This window comes from Acipenser ruthenus, chromosome 7 (genome assembly GCF_902713425.1).
Source record: "Acipenser ruthenus chromosome 7, fAciRut3.2 maternal haplotype, whole genome shotgun sequence".
Classification (NCBI taxonomy): domain Eukaryota; kingdom Metazoa; phylum Chordata; class Actinopteri; order Acipenseriformes; family Acipenseridae; genus Acipenser; species Acipenser ruthenus.
In genome coordinates, this window is record NC_081195.1 from 17802785 (window position 1) to 17820557 (window position 17773).

General features: G+C 36.1%; 1 protein-coding gene across 8 annotated transcripts in view; it reads left to right on the plus strand.

The window, feature by feature from the left end:
* Nucleotides 1-16687, plus strand: part of LOC117415813 (cytoplasmic polyadenylation element-binding protein 3-like) — a 66726-nt gene extending 50039 nt beyond the window's left edge. For all 8 annotated transcript variants that reach the window (XM_059026507.1, XM_059026508.1, XM_059026509.1 and 5 more), the window contains one exon: nt 11309-16687. In XM_059026507.1, the coding sequence (XP_058882490.1) occupies nt 11309-11536 (228 nt within the window). In that variant the 3' untranslated portion in view covers nt 11537-16687. The remainder of the gene's footprint in view (nt 1-11308) is intronic.
* The last annotated feature ends 1086 nt before the right edge of the window (nt 16688-17773 follow it).

The window sequence follows — 17773 nt, forward strand, 5'->3', positions numbered from 1 at the left end:
GGTGCTTGCCTGATTTCAAAGCAGTGTCTTGATAAGTCCTATGGGAGTATTAAGCATCTTGCTGGAGAACCATAACACCAGAAGATCCCCCCCCCCCCCCCCCCCCCCCCCCCACCAAACCCTGCTGTATTTTAAATGATATATACAATCGCAGCACAACGTGGTAGAACTAACTAACCAGTTCACGAAAGTAGACAGTGTTTAATATTGCTTTAAGTTGCTACAGAGAAATAAGAGGTACAGCAAATCTTCTCAAGCACTTGCTGGCCTCCCTGCATGAAGTTGATTGAATTGGGCTATGTGAATGTGAATGTTCACATGTTTTTCCTTTTCTTATAGCTTTTAAAGAATTTGTCCTGCTGTTCACATGGTCGAGAGAGCCAGAACATATGTTGCATCAGACTGACTTTTTCATAACAGAGACTTCTGATTTTTGTAGTTCAGTTGCTATCCTTTGTACAGGCAATATAATGGTTTTAGTTTAGTACCCTTAACAAATATCTATTAATGGCAATCAGTAGGATCTGGAACCTTGGATATAGAGCACGTTTATCAGGTGACCCAGAAGGCAGCTGTGATGCAACAGCGCTTTCCATTGAAAACCTGTTTCCTGTTGAAAGACATGAGATCCAAGTGAATTAAACCGTAGTTCCAAAACCTGTGAACAACCCCTCCCATTCAATGTTTTCAGTTTCCCAGGAATCAACCTAACAATTTACATTTTTGCATTTTTTTTTTCCTTGTCCAAACAGTTTTACTGTTCAACCTACTGTTTTATATAATGTATGCAGGAAACAAGGCTATATAATCATGGTAGATAGGTTTTTGGATTTGTAACAAACCTGTGAAGCCATGGTTAAGGTAATTACTAGATGGTCCTTTTCAAATGTTCTTATAATATACATCCCAGTGATCTGTGCCTGTTTCTTCAGCCAAGCTATTTTAGGTTTATTTCCCCAATTTATAGCAAACTATGACCACAATGAACTGCTTGCATCTGCCAACAAGCTCATGCTTCACTAAAGCTAGACTTCCTTCAGTTACTCGTCTTGTTCATTAAAGACATACTAGTCGGGCCTTGTTGTATTTTAAGTAAAATGTAAACCACAGTTATAGTTTCAACTTTTAACATATAAATATGCCCGGTAATGAATGGGCTTATTTGTATCATTTGCAGACACTGAGAAATGGATTGGCTCTTCTACTTCTCCTTTAATCTCTTTTAATCCTTTCTGTAAGATACATAGCCACTAAGGAGCTAGATTATCTAATGGGACAAGTAGTTTAGAGAAGTAGATCCATCCAGCAGGAAACCTAACATCCATTAGATTGTGTTACTAGATATAAAATACCAATTCGCCTACTGCAGTCACAACAGACGTCTTTATCATCACAGGACGATGATCTATATAATCTATTGATCTTAGGTTTCCAAAGCACTGAAACTGGGCAGGTAGTAGATGACCAAGGGGAAGACAGTGGTATGTCTGGGGGCATGTCTGCTTGTGCTCAATGTGAATACAATTTATTTCCATAATGGCTTGCATCCTTAGGCTGACATTCCCACCATTCTACTCAAGAACTGTAAACACTAATGCTACATGGCATTTTTATGCGTCACTTTGAGCATCTAGAGACTGCCCACTGAATAACAAATAAAATAACTTTGAACTGGTCAAGTGACTTTTGTGTGTATTAAACCTCTTTGGTTTAATACTGTAAACTGCAATAGAATGTAACACATGAGCATCGGAGCGGCTTATTGGAAGTATGATACTTTTTAAATAAATACTGCTTACGTGGTGGTGTTGATGCTACCTTTCTTGTTTGGTTTAGGTATACAATAATGCAAAAGCATATTTTTTTGTTAATTTAAAGAATGTGGTTATTCTATCTTGTTCTGATTTATCATATCGATCTTAATGAAAATAAAATAGAAATGAGGTTAGGTGCAACTGAAGGGCTTTTTTTTATATTTCTGAATAAGCTTGAAAGCTTTAGACGGTGTTCTGCAATACACCATCTGTGAAAACTGTGAAATCCAACTGGTGTTGCTTCCCTTGGGATATTGCAAAGGTTATTTATTTTTATTTATTTATTTATTTATTTATTTATTTATTTATGACAATAAATAAGACAGACCTATTTATTTTGGAAAGGAAAGCGAATAGGCAATGCACTTTGTACAGTGACACTGCTTTTAGCTGTAGGTGAAAAACATTTATTCACATCTGTCAAATTATATAAAAAGCAAACAACCTCTTGTAATGTATCAAAACTATTTGCAAATGCAGTAACACGCATGTTAAAAGTGAATGACAGTGACACCATACTGAAATGTCCCAACCAAAATATATTCATTGCAGTGATTGGAAATAATTATGATTTTTTTTTTTCCCTACTCCAGTTAATTTGCATAAAATTGCTGAAGCAGCTTATTTCCACCTATTTGGAAAAAAATAATAATATTGGATAGATCATGTGTAGTGTTGCGCGATTTCGTTTTTTAAACATTTTCCGGGAATTTTTCTGAGTTTATTTTACATATATTAAAATAGGGATAAAATCAGTAAAAAAAAAAAAAAAAAAAGGTTTTAATTGAAACATTGGTGGGAAAAATTCTCAGTATACACACTTTACATGTGGAATATAATGTGAATATAGGTTTAATGTCCCTGGCATGTCTGACCAAAGCCACAATAATCAGACTTTGATTGGCCAACATAATCAGGTGATAATGTGTGTGTGAAGTGACAGAGAACCACAGCTGAACGTTATTTGATCCTCTGACGTCTAAACATCTGCTGTATCCGAGGATAGTGTAGGCCTGCTTATTACAATGTCGGAGTCAAAATAAAACAGCATTTTAAAATTATTGTGCATTTCCTAGAAAATAGTACCGGGATAATATTGAATAAGACAAAAATCAGGTATAAGTCTGTAAAAGCCGACGTCCAGTTTGCATCGTTTTCTAGACCCAAAACTAGAAATATGCTACATTTAATGAGCTCTTTAATGAGGGTTTTCCTCCACTCCAGAATTTACTGTTGGAGTGAATAGCTTTGGTAGTTTCCCCCAGTTTGTTTTACATGTTACAGTATTGCACACAGTGCTAAATTAAAATAATATATTTCCAAGTATTTAATGCAGTGGTTATTAACGCACATAGTATTGTACAGTATATGGAATGTCACACAGTGGGGAAAAAGTATAATAAATTACATTTTTTCTATTTTGTTATTTTTGGAAAACGTAAAAGCTTATAGTTGATTGTTTATTAACTTCTGATAATATCCCCATTTGCACTCTCTTTTTGAAGTGATGTTGAAAGGGTTTCACTCTACCCGACATGTAGTTGGTATTGCCAGTGTTGTACCCTGAGTGAAGCTGGTATGTCAGACCAGAGTAGGCTTTTGAAATTACATTGTAATTACTGTAGGTCCTGCAACCACTAAATGGATTTTTTTTTGTGTTTGCTGCTGTGAGTCACTGCTTATTACCCACACATTGAGGAGAAATTGAGGTCTTGTTTTTTATTTTCCTGGGCGATAGAAAGCCTTTTATTAAGCTGTCAGGGTGTAGTTGATGTGTGCGGCAGCTGTGCCTCTCTGGGAAACCGCAGACGTTTATATGAGCTTGGTTTCCATGGATATTGGTTTGGCCTTGGTTTGTATAAATTACATCTATATTCACTGGTTCTCATTTGGGGCCAGTGTAAACAATATTTCATCTAAGCAGTGGTGAAATGGGTTTTTAACATCGTTTATACATTATCTTACTGGTAATTGCATTGTTCAGAATTCTGATGTTTGTCCATTTCACCTAAAACCACATTAATTCCAGCCCCTCTTTTGACAGCTTAAAATAAACCTGCTTTTAATGTCTTTCTTGCTTGCTGCCTTTCTATGAATACATTGTAGTATTAATTTTAGCCTAGTTTTTGTTTTCAGTGTACACTTGTATAGCACCTTCCAGGACAAGCTCTTCCAAAGCTCTTGACACAAACACTTTTTTTAAATGAATAACTTTAAAGAAACATCTTGGAAACAATGTCTTCTCAAGGGAAATTGAAGACATTGAAAAACACATTTTGTAAAGTACTTTATAATATTTCATTTTTTATTACTACATATTCTACCATTGAGTGCTTGTTATATGCTTTTTCAATTAAATGTGCATTGAGGTGTGATTTAGAAAATTGAAACAGACTCAGCAAAACGCCAAGGGCATAAAAAAACAACTACTGTATTTATCTATTTTTGTCTTGGGGGGAACTGCTGCAAATAAGTTCCTCTACCTTCTGATTTAAATCTTTTCCCACTCGGGGCTCCCTAGCGGCGCATCCAGTAAAGGCGCTCCGCGCGGAGTGCAGGATGTGCCCTATAGCCTGGAGATCGCCGGTTCGAATCCAGGCTATGTCACAGTCAACCGTGACCGGGAGTTCCTAGGGGGCGGCACACAATTGGCTGAGCGCTGCCCGGGTAGGGAGGGCTTAGGTCGGCAGGGGAATCCACGGCTCACCGCGCATCAGCGACCCCTGTGGCCGATAGGGCACCTGTGGTTCTGCAGTGGAGCCACCAGATCTGTGTTGTCCTCTGGCACTATAGGTCTGGTGGCATTGCTGTGGATCTGCAGTGTGAAAAATGACTGCTTGGCAGGAGCATGTTTCGGAGGACGCGTGTTCCAGCCTCCGTTTCCCGAGTCGGCGGGGGGGTTGCTAGCGGTGAGCCGAGGATACAGATAATAATTCGGCATGCTAAATTGGGGAGAAAAACCGGGGTAAAAAAAATTTGGCGACGACTAAATTAAAAAAAAAAAAAAAAAAAGAAAATCTTTTCCCACTCAATTTCCAACAGTATCTTCTGGTCTGTGCTGTGTTTTAAATGTTGGCCAGAGTAAGCTTTGTGGAAGCTGGTGTCCCTGAAGCTGAAACTACTGGGGGAATGTAAACTAAGCAGTCTTGTCAACAAGGTTTTTTTTCATGAAAAAGCAGTGCAAAATGCTCCACATAGACAATAATTTCATGACAGTGCTTTTTACCTGGTGCTTTGTTGTTTTACATTATTTCACCCCTGGGAGTTAGGATAAAAAATTGAAACAGGCTTTGTCTGGTAAAACAAATAAGGCTTCCCTTTATTTGGGCTGATTCATCTTTGCAGCAGCCCTGCAGCAGTTGTTTTGCAGGAAGTATTCCCGTTGTATTCATTCTGAAGGTCATTTGGAGTTTGTGTTATGAACCTGCCAGGCAGGCTGGCACCAGGAAAGACGGGACTGATGTAGTGTTCTCGCTGATATACAATGCTTGCTGAGAACATAAGGCAGGGATTTTGACCACATGCTTTGCCAATAGCCATTCTGGAATCGGAATGCAGGGAGTTGAGTCTACATTTAAGAAATAAAACACATCATAAACATTAGTCTACTTGCTTGAGGACGAGCCAAGATAACCGCAGAAGCTGTACAAAATAATCACATCTGAACAGGCACTGATATTAATTGAAGGCCATTGTCATAGTTGTAGCCTGGCACAATGATGGACTGAGGGCACCATTCCTGAGCAGAACAGCACTAGTGAACCATCTCCTCCTATATTCTACATAGTTGTGAAACCTGGATTACCCAGTCAACAAATAGTCTGAACATGTGTGGCAGCTCCTTGTCATTTACCTGTATCGAACTGATAAGAGCAGATGACCAAGTGGTTTTAAATACAGGATTTACCGTGGTTCAGAAATTCAGAAAGGGGTCAACTCGACCAAGTCCTTGGGATGTGTTACCTTCATTTGTGGTTGATACAAAACCACATGTGATGGAGAAATGGGTTCCAGCGTAGGTGTCCTGTGAATGCAAAAGAAGAGCAGTGTAACTCATGCCTGGCTTATTGAGACTATGGGCCGGACCAAATCAAACCCCGATCGCTCTTGCGAAAGAGATAATATCGCTAGATTCCATATCACATTTTCTTTATCCTGAAACCAAAACTAGCCATTTCCAATCCGCGAAAGGGGCGGAGAGACGTTTCGCAGGAGTAGGAGGGACCACCGAAAGCATCATGAAAACAGCTGTTGACCAATCCCCAGCTGGTATTTGTGACCTTTTGAAGGGGCGAAACAAGGTGGTAACATGCGAAAAGGCAGGCGAAGACAGCCTGGGCAGAAAAAAATTAAATTAAAATATCCGTGAATATCGGTGAATGCTATTACATACAACTACAACTACTACTGCTACTAATTAATAATACAAATACATAATAATAATAATAATAATAATAATAATAATAATAATAATAATAATAATAATAATAATAATCTGCTTTTATTTTTGTTGTGTAAAATACGGACGTGAGTTTGAAAGAAAAGCGAGCACACACACACACACACACACACACACACACACTTGGCAATTACAGCATTGTGCTGCGTTGTTCTGTACCTGTTATGAAGGCATGCCACATTGTTTTCATTATTTTTGTAAAAATCAATACCGTTCCCTGGCTTGTGTCAGCACCATGCAATGCCAGCATCCTCATACCCGGCTGGCACGGTACTGCCCAGAACCCTGTTGTGCACAAGGCTGTATAGTAGGCTATAACTGCACAAGAATGAAGACTGAAAAAAAAAATGTCGGTTAACAAAGAACCTCTGTGCGAGTATTATAAAATTTAAAATGCTGTTTTAAAAAAAAAAAAAAATTGCAGTGAGTAGAACATCCGAAATCCAACATACCGCTGTCACCAGGATCAGTACCGGTACATACCAGTACGCCAGTACATATTCTACAATAAGAAGTCAAATGAAATACTATCCAGTGCCGTGAAAAAAAAAATAATTGACAGATTTTTTTAAATGGACAGTCGGATAGTTGTATTATTATTATTTATTATTATTATTATTATTATTATTATTATTATTATTGCTTCTGTCAAACCCAAAGCAAATTTAAAAACTTCATCTTGATTACTTAATTTTGTTATCTACACGGATTTATACGTTTCGAGGGGACCGCTTGGCATGATGACACGGTACAGCCAAAATAAAATTTGTGCTCCCTTGTACTGGAACGGTGGGCTTGTTCTTACATTACAAGAATTTGGGCTTCATGTAATGTTTCTGTGTGAGCCTACATGTTGAAGTACTTTACAAGAGTAACCAAGTGTTAAAAACTAAAAGTTAATATCTTTAAAGTAGTTAAAACATAAATACGTTCTTTATTAGTATTCTATTTTGATCACATTTGTTAGCCTTGAGTTTGATCAAAGTTCAGTGTAATGGATCACTGTGCCTTTTAAGAAATGAATAATTTGAACAGAGATAGGTGACGTCACAGATGACGTGTGAAAATGTCCATGGATTAAAAAAAAAAAAAAACTGTAGTCTTAGCTTACTACAAGATAAGAAATAAAATAAAATACATCTAAAAAGCTTTACCATCACTGAGAGATACCGCTCCACGCAAACCTCTCAGTGAGTAGAAAATAGTTTATTGTTTGTACGTATTAAAGAAATAATAGGTATTGCTTTATTAAACATTTAACTCGAACTGGTGCAAAAAAAAAGTAATAAAGAAGAAAACGGTCTTGTGCGTGTTTCATTTAAACACAACATACAGACGTGCTCAAATTTGTTGGTACCCTTACAGCTCATTGAAATAATGCTTCATTCCTCCTGAAAAGTGATGAAATTAAAAGCTATTTTATCATGTATACTTGCATGCCTTTGGTATGTCATAGAATAAAGCAAAGAAGCTGTGAAAAGAGATTAATTATTGCTTATTCTACAAAGATATTCTAAAATGGCCTGGACACATTTGTTGGTACCCCTTAGAAAAAGATAATAAATAATTGGATTATAGTGATATTTCAAACTACTTTAGTTTCTTTAATTAGTATCACACATGTCTCCAATCTTGTAATCAGTCATTCAGCCTATTTAAATGGAGAAAAGTAGTCACTGTGCTGTTTGGTATCATTGTGTGCACCACACTGAACATGGACCAGAGAAAGCAAAGGAGAGAGTTGTCTGAGGAGATCAGAAAGAAAATAATAGATGAGCATGGTAAAGGTAAAGGCTACAAGACCATCTCCAAGCAGCTTGATGTTCCTGTGACAACACTTGCAAATATTATTAAGAAGTTTAAGGTCCATGGAACTGTAGCCAACCTCCCTGGGCGCGGCCGCAAGAAAATCGACCCCAGATTGAACAGAAGGATAGTGCGAATGGTAGAAAAAGAACCAAGGATAACTGCCAAAGAGATACAAGCTGAACTCCAAGGTGAAGGTACGTCAGTTTCTGATCGCACCATCCGTCGCTTTTTGAGCGAAAGTGGGCTCCAGGAGGACTCCACTTTTGACAGAAAAACATAAAAAAGCCAGACTGGAATTTGCTAAAATGCATATTGACAAGCCACAATCCTTCTGGGAGAATGTTCTTTGGACAGATGCGTCAAAACTGGAGCTTTTTGGCAAGTCACATCAGCTCTATGTTCACAGACGAAAACATGAAGCTTTCAAAGAAAAGAACACCATACCTACAGTGAAACATGGCGGAGGCTCGGTTATGTTTTGGGGCTGCTTTGCTGCGCCTGGCACAGGGTGCCTTGAATCTTTGCAGGGCACAATGAAATCTCAAGACTATCAAGGCATTCTGGAGCGAAACGTACTGCCCAGTGTCAGAAAGCTCTTTCTCAGTCGCAGGTCATGGGTCCTCCAACAGGATAATGACCCAAAACACACAGCTAAAAGCACCCAAGAATGGATAAGAACAAAACATTGGACTATTCTGAAGTGGCCTTCTATGAGTCATGATCTGAATCCTATCGAACATCTATGGAAAGAGCTGAAACTTGCAGTCTGGAGAAGGCACCCATCAAACCTGAGACAGCTGGAGCAGTTTGCTCAGGAAGAGTGGGCCAAACTACCTGTTAACAGGTGCAGAAGTGTCATTGAGAGCTACAGAAAACGTTTGATTGCAGTGATTGCCTCTAAAGGTTGTGCAACAAAATATTAGGTTAGCGGTCCCATCATTTTTGTCCATGCCATTTTCATTTGTTTTATTATTTACAATATTATGTTGAATAAAAAATCAAAAGCAAAGTCTGATTTCTATTAAATATGGAATAAACAATGGTGGATGCCAATTACTTTTGTCAGTTTCAAGTTATTTCAGAGAAAATTGTGCATTCTTCGTTTTTTGTGGAGGGGTACCAACAAATTTGAGCACGTCTGTACATTATGATGATAATAGGAATAATACATATATTTCATACTGTAAATTTATTATTTTTAAATTATTTAGTATTGTGTGCAAGTGTTCGATTTATATGAGGTCAGTGGAGTGTCTTGAGGCATGTACTGTTTTTTTTTTTTTGCAAATATCAGGATGTTTTAGTGGTTTTTTTTTTTTTGTTGTTGGTTTTTTTTAAATATTTGCTTAATACGCGATAGCTTTCGACAAGTTCCAATTTGACTATAAAATCCGGTCCTGCGAGAGTCTTGCAATGTTATTTATAGCTGGAATTGAGTAGATTTGGTCGGGCGATAGCAAACCACTCCCTCTTCTCAACCCACAAGCGATAGTTGCTTTTTGAAGGGTGAAAAGGGCTTGTTTTGGTTCTGCGAGATTTCGTTTGGAATTTTTCTTGAATTTTATTAACGCAAAGTACTAACTTTGATCTGGTCCGGCCCCCATGTCTCAAGATGGTAAAAATGCCCATTTGGATGACCTTTAACCTTATGACCCAGACCACAAGGGTTCCAATTTAAGCTTGTTTAACAAAAAAAAAATATGAATTGACTTAAGGGGTCAAAAGTCAGATCAACCGTCATCACAGGTCCCCTTTTTTGTGATGAAAATCTAGTTCCTTCAACTTTTTTTCAGGACATATAGGTACAATGCTACATCGTTTGTTACTGGTTGCTGCTAGACCATTGAACATAAAATTGACACAGCAAGTGAACAGTTACCCAGAAGCAACAGCCATTTTAATGCTATAGCTTTGACTTCTTTGAAATATCTAAATATTCTGTGTAAGAACCTCATTTTTCTCAGTATAATGCCAGAAAAAAAGGTATTCAGGTAGCAATTCTAGGATACTTCTCATGAGCCATTGAGGGTGGTGTTGATCAAATTGTAAAATTAAGTTTTATCTGGCAAGCTGCAGATGGTTTGTTGCTAAGCAAAAAGCTATTTTCATACAGTCTCTTCCAGAGCATCTGTTCTCTGTACTCTGATCAGCAGGGTTGTGCTGTAATATTCAGCAGAAATACACAGTGCCTGTGCAGGAGCTCTTCATATACAATTTCTTCTTTACTTGCTTCTCATTTTAGGTGCTTTTTAAAATGTTGCTGTTTGTGAAATGGTGGGCAGACCTGAACTCCCCCTGCCACTCTGCAAATAAAGTCCTTATTTTAACTGTGGGCCCCTTAAATGACGTGCACTGTGGGTGACCACCAGGGAGCTTAATAAATCACATTCTCCAGAGATGTATTAACAATATGGACAATATTGATACATGATGTCTATGTTTTCTTAAGATTTCTGATTTGTTATTTGTTGCCACATTTTTCTTCTGTATTGCTTATTGTAGAACTCCATTCAGAAAGAGCTATACTAGGTGGAGTACCAAACAACGCTGCTGTATCTTCATGAGTTTTTTTTTTTTCTTTTTTATTAACTTTGAGTTCCTTATTTTCAGTGAAGGAATGATGTGCTGATAACCAAGTTTCATCCCTAGAGGTCAAATGGTAAAATGTTTTACAGGTTAAACAAACAAAACAATGTCATGATATACTGGGATGTACCTTAATCTGGAGCAAAGTTAGAATTAGAGTTAGTTGTTTGGATTTGTATTCAAACACTCGCTAATTACAGTATACTCAAAGGCACTGATACACGTGGAAATGCAATGCTGCAAGTTGCTATTGGTTTAGAGAGCTGCTCAGTGAGTGTGCTCCCTAAGCAAACACTGCTCTCAACTTTTTTTTTCTTTTCCTCTTTCTTTTTGTGTTTAGACTGTTTAGTTTAGGACTGGGTTTCTTGCTCTGTCATCAGCAATCTGCATAAATGATCAATTTTATAATCCATCTTTGCGTGTTAAACAAGTTTGAATTCCCACCACTAACACAACGGTATACTTATTTTTGCCTGTAAAATGTATTAGATTTTCTTTTAGAAACAACTAGAAGGAGAATTATAAATCAGATAATTTTCTTGGTAGTTTTTCTACCTGGTAAAACTGAAAATGCATCATGGGCCTCTTTTGAAAGGAGTATTGTATTTGTTATTAATGGATTTATTTCATTGTTCTGCAGGTTGAAGTAAAGCCATACGTCCTGGATGACCAGATGTGTGATGAATGCCAGGGTGCTCGCTGTGGTGGGAAGTTTGCCCCCTTCTTTTGTGCCAACGTGACGTGTCTGCAGTATTACTGCGAGTACTGCTGGGCAAGCATCCACTCGCGCGCCGGCCGGGAGTTCCACAAGCCCCTGGTCAAGGAGGGGGGTGACCGGCCTCGCCACGTCTCCTTCCGATGGAGCTGAAGCTGCAGCAACCATACCTGGCCCCCCACCAAGAGCAAGAGAGTGAGGGAGAGCGAGAGAGCGCCTGCTGCGTCAGGGCTAGGAGCATTCTGGAATTCGGTGCATACTTCCTCAGATTCAAGAGAAGAAAAAAAAAAAGGGTCTTTTTTTAGTTTACTATTTTGAACTCACTGTCCAGTATATTATATAAAAACCTTCAAAGTTTAATTGTACAGAATTTGCACTTTGGCACACGTAAACACACAAGAAAGATATCTGCTCGGTACATGAATATTCCTTTTTCTAAGTCACTTGTTATATGGTTTTGGTAATCCGCTACTCCCAACAGCCACTGCCAGGCTAATGCTGAAGTGATACTATATATATATATATATATATATATATATATATATATATATATATATATATATATATATATATATATATGTTATGTGACTGGAACATGCACTTATTTTCAGAAAAAGTTAGAACTCTGCCCCTAGGAACTTTACCAAAGGTAAATAAATAAATAAATAAACACACTAGGAGGTGGCATATGATGTAGCATAACTTAATCAATATTCAGTTTGGGACATTTTAATGGGAAAAAGGAAAGTAACCCTTATTCGATTTAATAAGCCTTTATTTGCTCTCCATTTTGACTTGCAAAAATAATACCTCATGAGCTTAATCTGATTTATTTATTTAAGTTTTGCTTCTTTTAATTAAATTTTTTTTTTTTTTTTTTTTTTTTTTTTTTTTTTAAATAGTAAATGTATGCTGCAATAGCTTTTTTGCTGCTATATAAGCGGTATTACTAATACCATAGTACTTTATTCAGGCAAGGGTGTAAAATTTTGAAAAAAAAAACACAAAAACATAACCAATATACAGTAAATAAATGAATGAATTAAGATAAAATAATAATTCAGCGCAATTGCTACTGTACAGAGAGCAGAATAGCATGGAGAAATGCTCCATGGAAGGTCAGTAGATTTTTTGAATGCATGTTTATTTAAATCAGGTTGCTGCATGCAATACAATTTGTATGTCATGTCTATTATACAATCTTTTGCCCACAGTGCACAAAGAAATTATATGAATATACATGGGCTACAAAATAATGAAAAATATAAGGAATTGACCAACGACTAGAGGAAGGCATGCCTCCGCTAAAGGCTCCTGGATTTAGTCATTGTCCATTTAAGCATTAAACAAGTAACACAGAAATAGATGTAGACTATCCTTAAAAACAATTGTCTATGGTAGGTGAAGTACTTTTGCAGTGATCTTTTAATATATAATAATTGTGCAATTTTTTTATATATATAGTAGGGTGATTATGCCTCGTACTGTGATCTGCTTTAACTGTTGTTTATGTCTGACATAGAACATATGTGATGCTTCATAACCAGTGTATTGACACACACACACACACACACATTCACAAGAAGTGAGCTCAAGTTTAACTGGTTCTGCTGCCTGCACCATCTAATAGCTTTGGATCTTGTTTGGAAAACCAAAGAGCTCATGTGATTTATCTATATAGCTATCTTTCTATTTATCTATATATACAGTATATGTATACATACACACACACACAACCAATGTAATAATAATACTAATAGATCTGTCAGACTGACAAAGTAGGCACATTATTTTGGGGAAGAATTAAAAATAAAAATAAACAAGAATTGTCTACACAAAAGTCAAAATGGAGATGTTTAACTCCCATATTATATCCCTGGATGTATCCTGTGAAGCTTGAACTAATAATTATGACCTGCTATAAGATGGGGATTTTCTAGCATGAACTGTGCGTGGGGATGAGGGCTGCTGTTTAATAATACAAAGCCAAGCGTAGGCTTCCGTGTCCCATTGAGGGGGGAGAGGGGGGTGTGAGGGTGGTTGCCTGGCTGTGGGGGTGGGTTGGGTACACTATTTGTTTTTAGCAGCTCTGGGGACAATCTGACTGGATATAACACTGCATTCGTAGATTTACATGTGTATTGTGATGTCCAGTTTAGTCTTTTTCTTTCATTGTTTAGTTGCAAAGTATTGGCTTTAGAATTGATTTTTGTTTGTTTCTGAAAAGAAGAGGAAGAAAAAAAAGTGGATTATTATTATTATTATTATTATTATTATTATTATTAATAATAATAATATCCTGGCGAAGGTAATATTTCTGGGCTTTTTTGTGATATTTCTTTCCCTGCCCAGATGGGTTTTCTATGTTTTTTTTCATTATCTGTAAAAGACATTTGTTATGCACTACTTTTTGTACCTGGACAGTTTTCAACAGTCAGTTGATTTTTTTTTTTTTTTTTTTTTTTTTTTAAGAAAAAAAGGTAAAGCTTGCTTTCTGACTGACATGATCTTTTGCAATACCTCAATTTTGAAATATAGGAGAGAAATTGATATTTTCTAAGTAAGTTTATTCAGAAAAAAAATATATATATATATTAATTTAATTCAGTGAGAAATGATTTAACAGATGGTCAATTTTATTTTTTTCATGCTTATTTGCTTTATTTTCTTTTTTTTAAACTGAAGGAGCTAGAGCTTAATAACTTTAATATAATGATATGTAGTTAGCTAAAGTACAGAATCTACCTATTACAGGAATGTGATCGTCAAGAATTCCACCACACACCTCTAGCAGAAATCAAGGTAGAATTCGGAGGATAATATTGTTAATCCTTCGAAAAAAAAAAAATATATATATATATATATAGTTTAGTTTGAAAAAAAAAAATCTCCGTTTGGTGCTGAAAGGACGTTATAATTGAAGATGTTTCCCTTATTTTGTATATTTATAATTAATCATTTATTACACAGACCAGAATTGTGAAAGAAATCTTCTTTTCATGGTTTTTTTTTTTTTTTTTTTTTTAAAGATAACTTTATGTTTCTTAAAAAATGTACTCCTTTTGTTTTGTAAAGTAACATGCCCTGGTTTTGTTTACTTGATGTTACTAAAAAAAAATAATAATAAAAATAAATAAATCTTGAGGGTCCTTGAGGAGAGAGAGAATTATTTTTTAAAATTCAAAGTATTTAAACTGTAACTTGATTCAGAGCCCCTTGGTGCATCGGGCCCAGTGGTGGCCTTCTCTTTGCGTGACACTTGAATTAGTCAGATTTGCTGAAGGCGAACAGAACCTTGATTATTTGTTGTAATGTGCAATACTGTTTGTACTGTTTGTAAAAAAAAAAGAAAAAAGAAAAAAAGCATAAATCTTTATTGCAAATTTATTTTCATTGCAAACATTGTGATTCACTAAGATCATTTTCTACTGTATCTGTACCTATTCTTCATGCTAATATTTTTTCAGTAGTATTGTAGCCTTTGTACTGAGATTTGTTTTGCTAAAAAGAGGATTAAAACATATTTACATTTTTTTCCACATTTTCTTTACAGACTTTTCTTTCTCAAGCATTAATATAGTTGTTTCTGGGGGACTTTCATATCTGGTCATTATTATTATTATTATTATTATTATTATTATTATTATTATTATTATGTATTTTTACTTGGAATAAATTAATTTTATGATGCTAATTCTTTTAAAAGTTTATTTTTTTCAGTTGTGCATTTTATTTTTTTGAAGCTAAAAAAACTCTTTGTAATATTGTTACTAAAGTGTCTCTAGTTTTTTTTATTATTATTAATGCAAAGCTTTATGTATTAACTTGCTGATGTGGTTTACACTAGTGTGGCAATGATTAAAAAAAATGCCTGATTATGTAAAGTGATTGGAGATGTAATTAATGAATAGGCAATAAAGAAAAAAATAACAGAATGGAGCAGACAAAAATTATGTTGTTATATTGTGTGGGGGGGCAGGGGGGGTGTATTTTTTATTTAATTTTATATAAAACCAGGTACATTGAGCCAGCTTTAGGGATGTCACAATATGGTTGCATGATCTGTCTTTTAAATTACTGTTTTGTACCCTATTGTATTGTAAACCACTCACTCCTTCAAGCCCCATCTTGCAAATCTCATACAAAGCCTTATCCTTATTACTGTGAGCTTTAGGTTTTATATAGGGGAATGATTTAATAAAATTCTGCCATGGCACAACATTTAATACTTACTGGAACTCCTCACCTTGTCTCTGTGTTTTAAAATTCTTAAATTTCACACTAGGGGATGGATTGGATAAGGGTCATCTGTCTCAGTTTAATTACTATGATATATTCCTTTTTTTAAAAGCAAAAAAATCACTAAGAAACAGGAAATCGCATCCCTCATACTACACATCCTAACCAGCTGTAAGGAAAAGTGCTTTTAGTGTCATCATTGCCTTATTCCTGTTCTCATATCCAAATATTTACTTGGGAACAAGTGGGTATAGTGTGTTTGTGTTAGGCATATGAAAACAGAATACAGAATGCATTAAGTGGTTGTCATATATATATATATATATATATATATATATATATATATATATATATATATATATATATATAATCTTTTTGTTTTTAGCAATATCTTATTACTGTAACATCCCTATTCAGAATGTCAAAATTACAGTCACTGATTTGTGAAAATGTGTTTTTATGTTACTGCTGGCTTGTTTGTAGCTTTTGCCTTTTTGTACTAGTTTGTATGGATGTCTTAATCTTTATCTAATATTTATTTTCTTAATTAATAACCAAACAGTTTCTCTCCAGCTTCGCTGCTATAGTGTTGGTGTAAGACCACAACTTTACACAACTCACAACGCATCTGCTTTATACCCTAACAAACTATCCAAGTACCTGTTGGGGACACTCCTAAACGTACGTTTGTGGTGTGGTAACAGTGGAGTACTATAAAGCACATTCATTCATGGACATTGTTCTGTTGCGGTATACAGTATTACATGTGTTTGTGATTTTTCTGTCGTAAATGAATGACAATAGATGTTCACGGGTTGTATCTCAAACTAACCACTAATTTTAGATGTATCTTTTTAATTACATGTTGTTTTTTTGCTAGTTTTCCTGACAAGGCTTTGAACCTTTTTGGCTTGGACCTGTGCTTATATTGAACTGCAGTACTGTGACTAAACATGGAGCTCAATGCTGCTATTGCTTACAACTGCTTTAAAGTTTGTAGTTTGGACTTTATTTTTTTTCTGTACTAACAAGCAACTCCTTATTAAACATAGTTGTATGATGCTCTGACACGTGTCATCTTTTGCATGGGTCTGGATGGATAATCAGTAGTGGGGGAAATTGTTTGTAAAAACTTTAGTTCTCTGAAACGGAAAACTCGCGCTACAAGTCAAACTTCTGTGGGTAGTATGGTTGGAGAATAAGTCCAGTATTTCAAAGGAATGAAAACCTCATCTTATGAAAATGTAAATTTAAAGGATGGTGGAACTGTTTTTATTTGGAAATGATGACTTTCCAGTCATTTAGAAAACAGGATTGTAAATCATTTCCTAAACCTTTTTTATTATTATTATTTGCTGTGGTCCAATGGAGGAATCATGATTAAGTACAGTACTGTGCAAAAGTTTTAGGCAGGTGTGAAAAAATGCTGTAAAGTAAGAATGCTTTCAAAAATAGACATGTTAATAGTTTATATTTATCAATTAACAAAATGCAAAGTGAGTGAACAGAAGAAAAATCTACATCAAATCAATATTTGGTGTGACCACCCTTTGCCTTCAAAACAGCATCAATTCTTCTAGGTACACTTGCACACAGTTTTTGAAGGAACTCGGCAGGTAGGTTGGCCCAAACATCTTGGAGAACTAACCACAGTTCTTCTGTGGATTTAGGCAGCCTCAGTCTCTTCATGTAATCCCAGACAGACTCGATGATGTTGAGATCAGGGCTTTGTTCTTCTTTACGCTGAAGATAATTCTTAATGACTTTCGCTGTATGTTTGGGGTCGTTGTCATGCTGCAGAATAAATTTGGGGCCAATCAGATGCCTCCCTGATGGTATTGCATGATGGATAAGTATCTGCCTGTACTTCTCAGCATTGAGGAGACCATTAATTCTGACCAAATCCCCAACTCCATTTGCAGAAATGCAGCCCCAAACTTGCAAGGAACCTCCACCATGCTTCACTGTTGCTTGCAGACACTCATTCGTGTACTGCTCTCCAGCCATTCGGCAAACAAACTGCCTTCTGCTACAGCCAAATATTTCAAATTTTGACTCATCAGTCCAGAGCACCTGCTGCCATTTTTTCTGCACCCCAGTTCCTGTGTTTTCGTGCATAGTTGAGTTGCTTGGCCTTGTTTCCACGTCGGA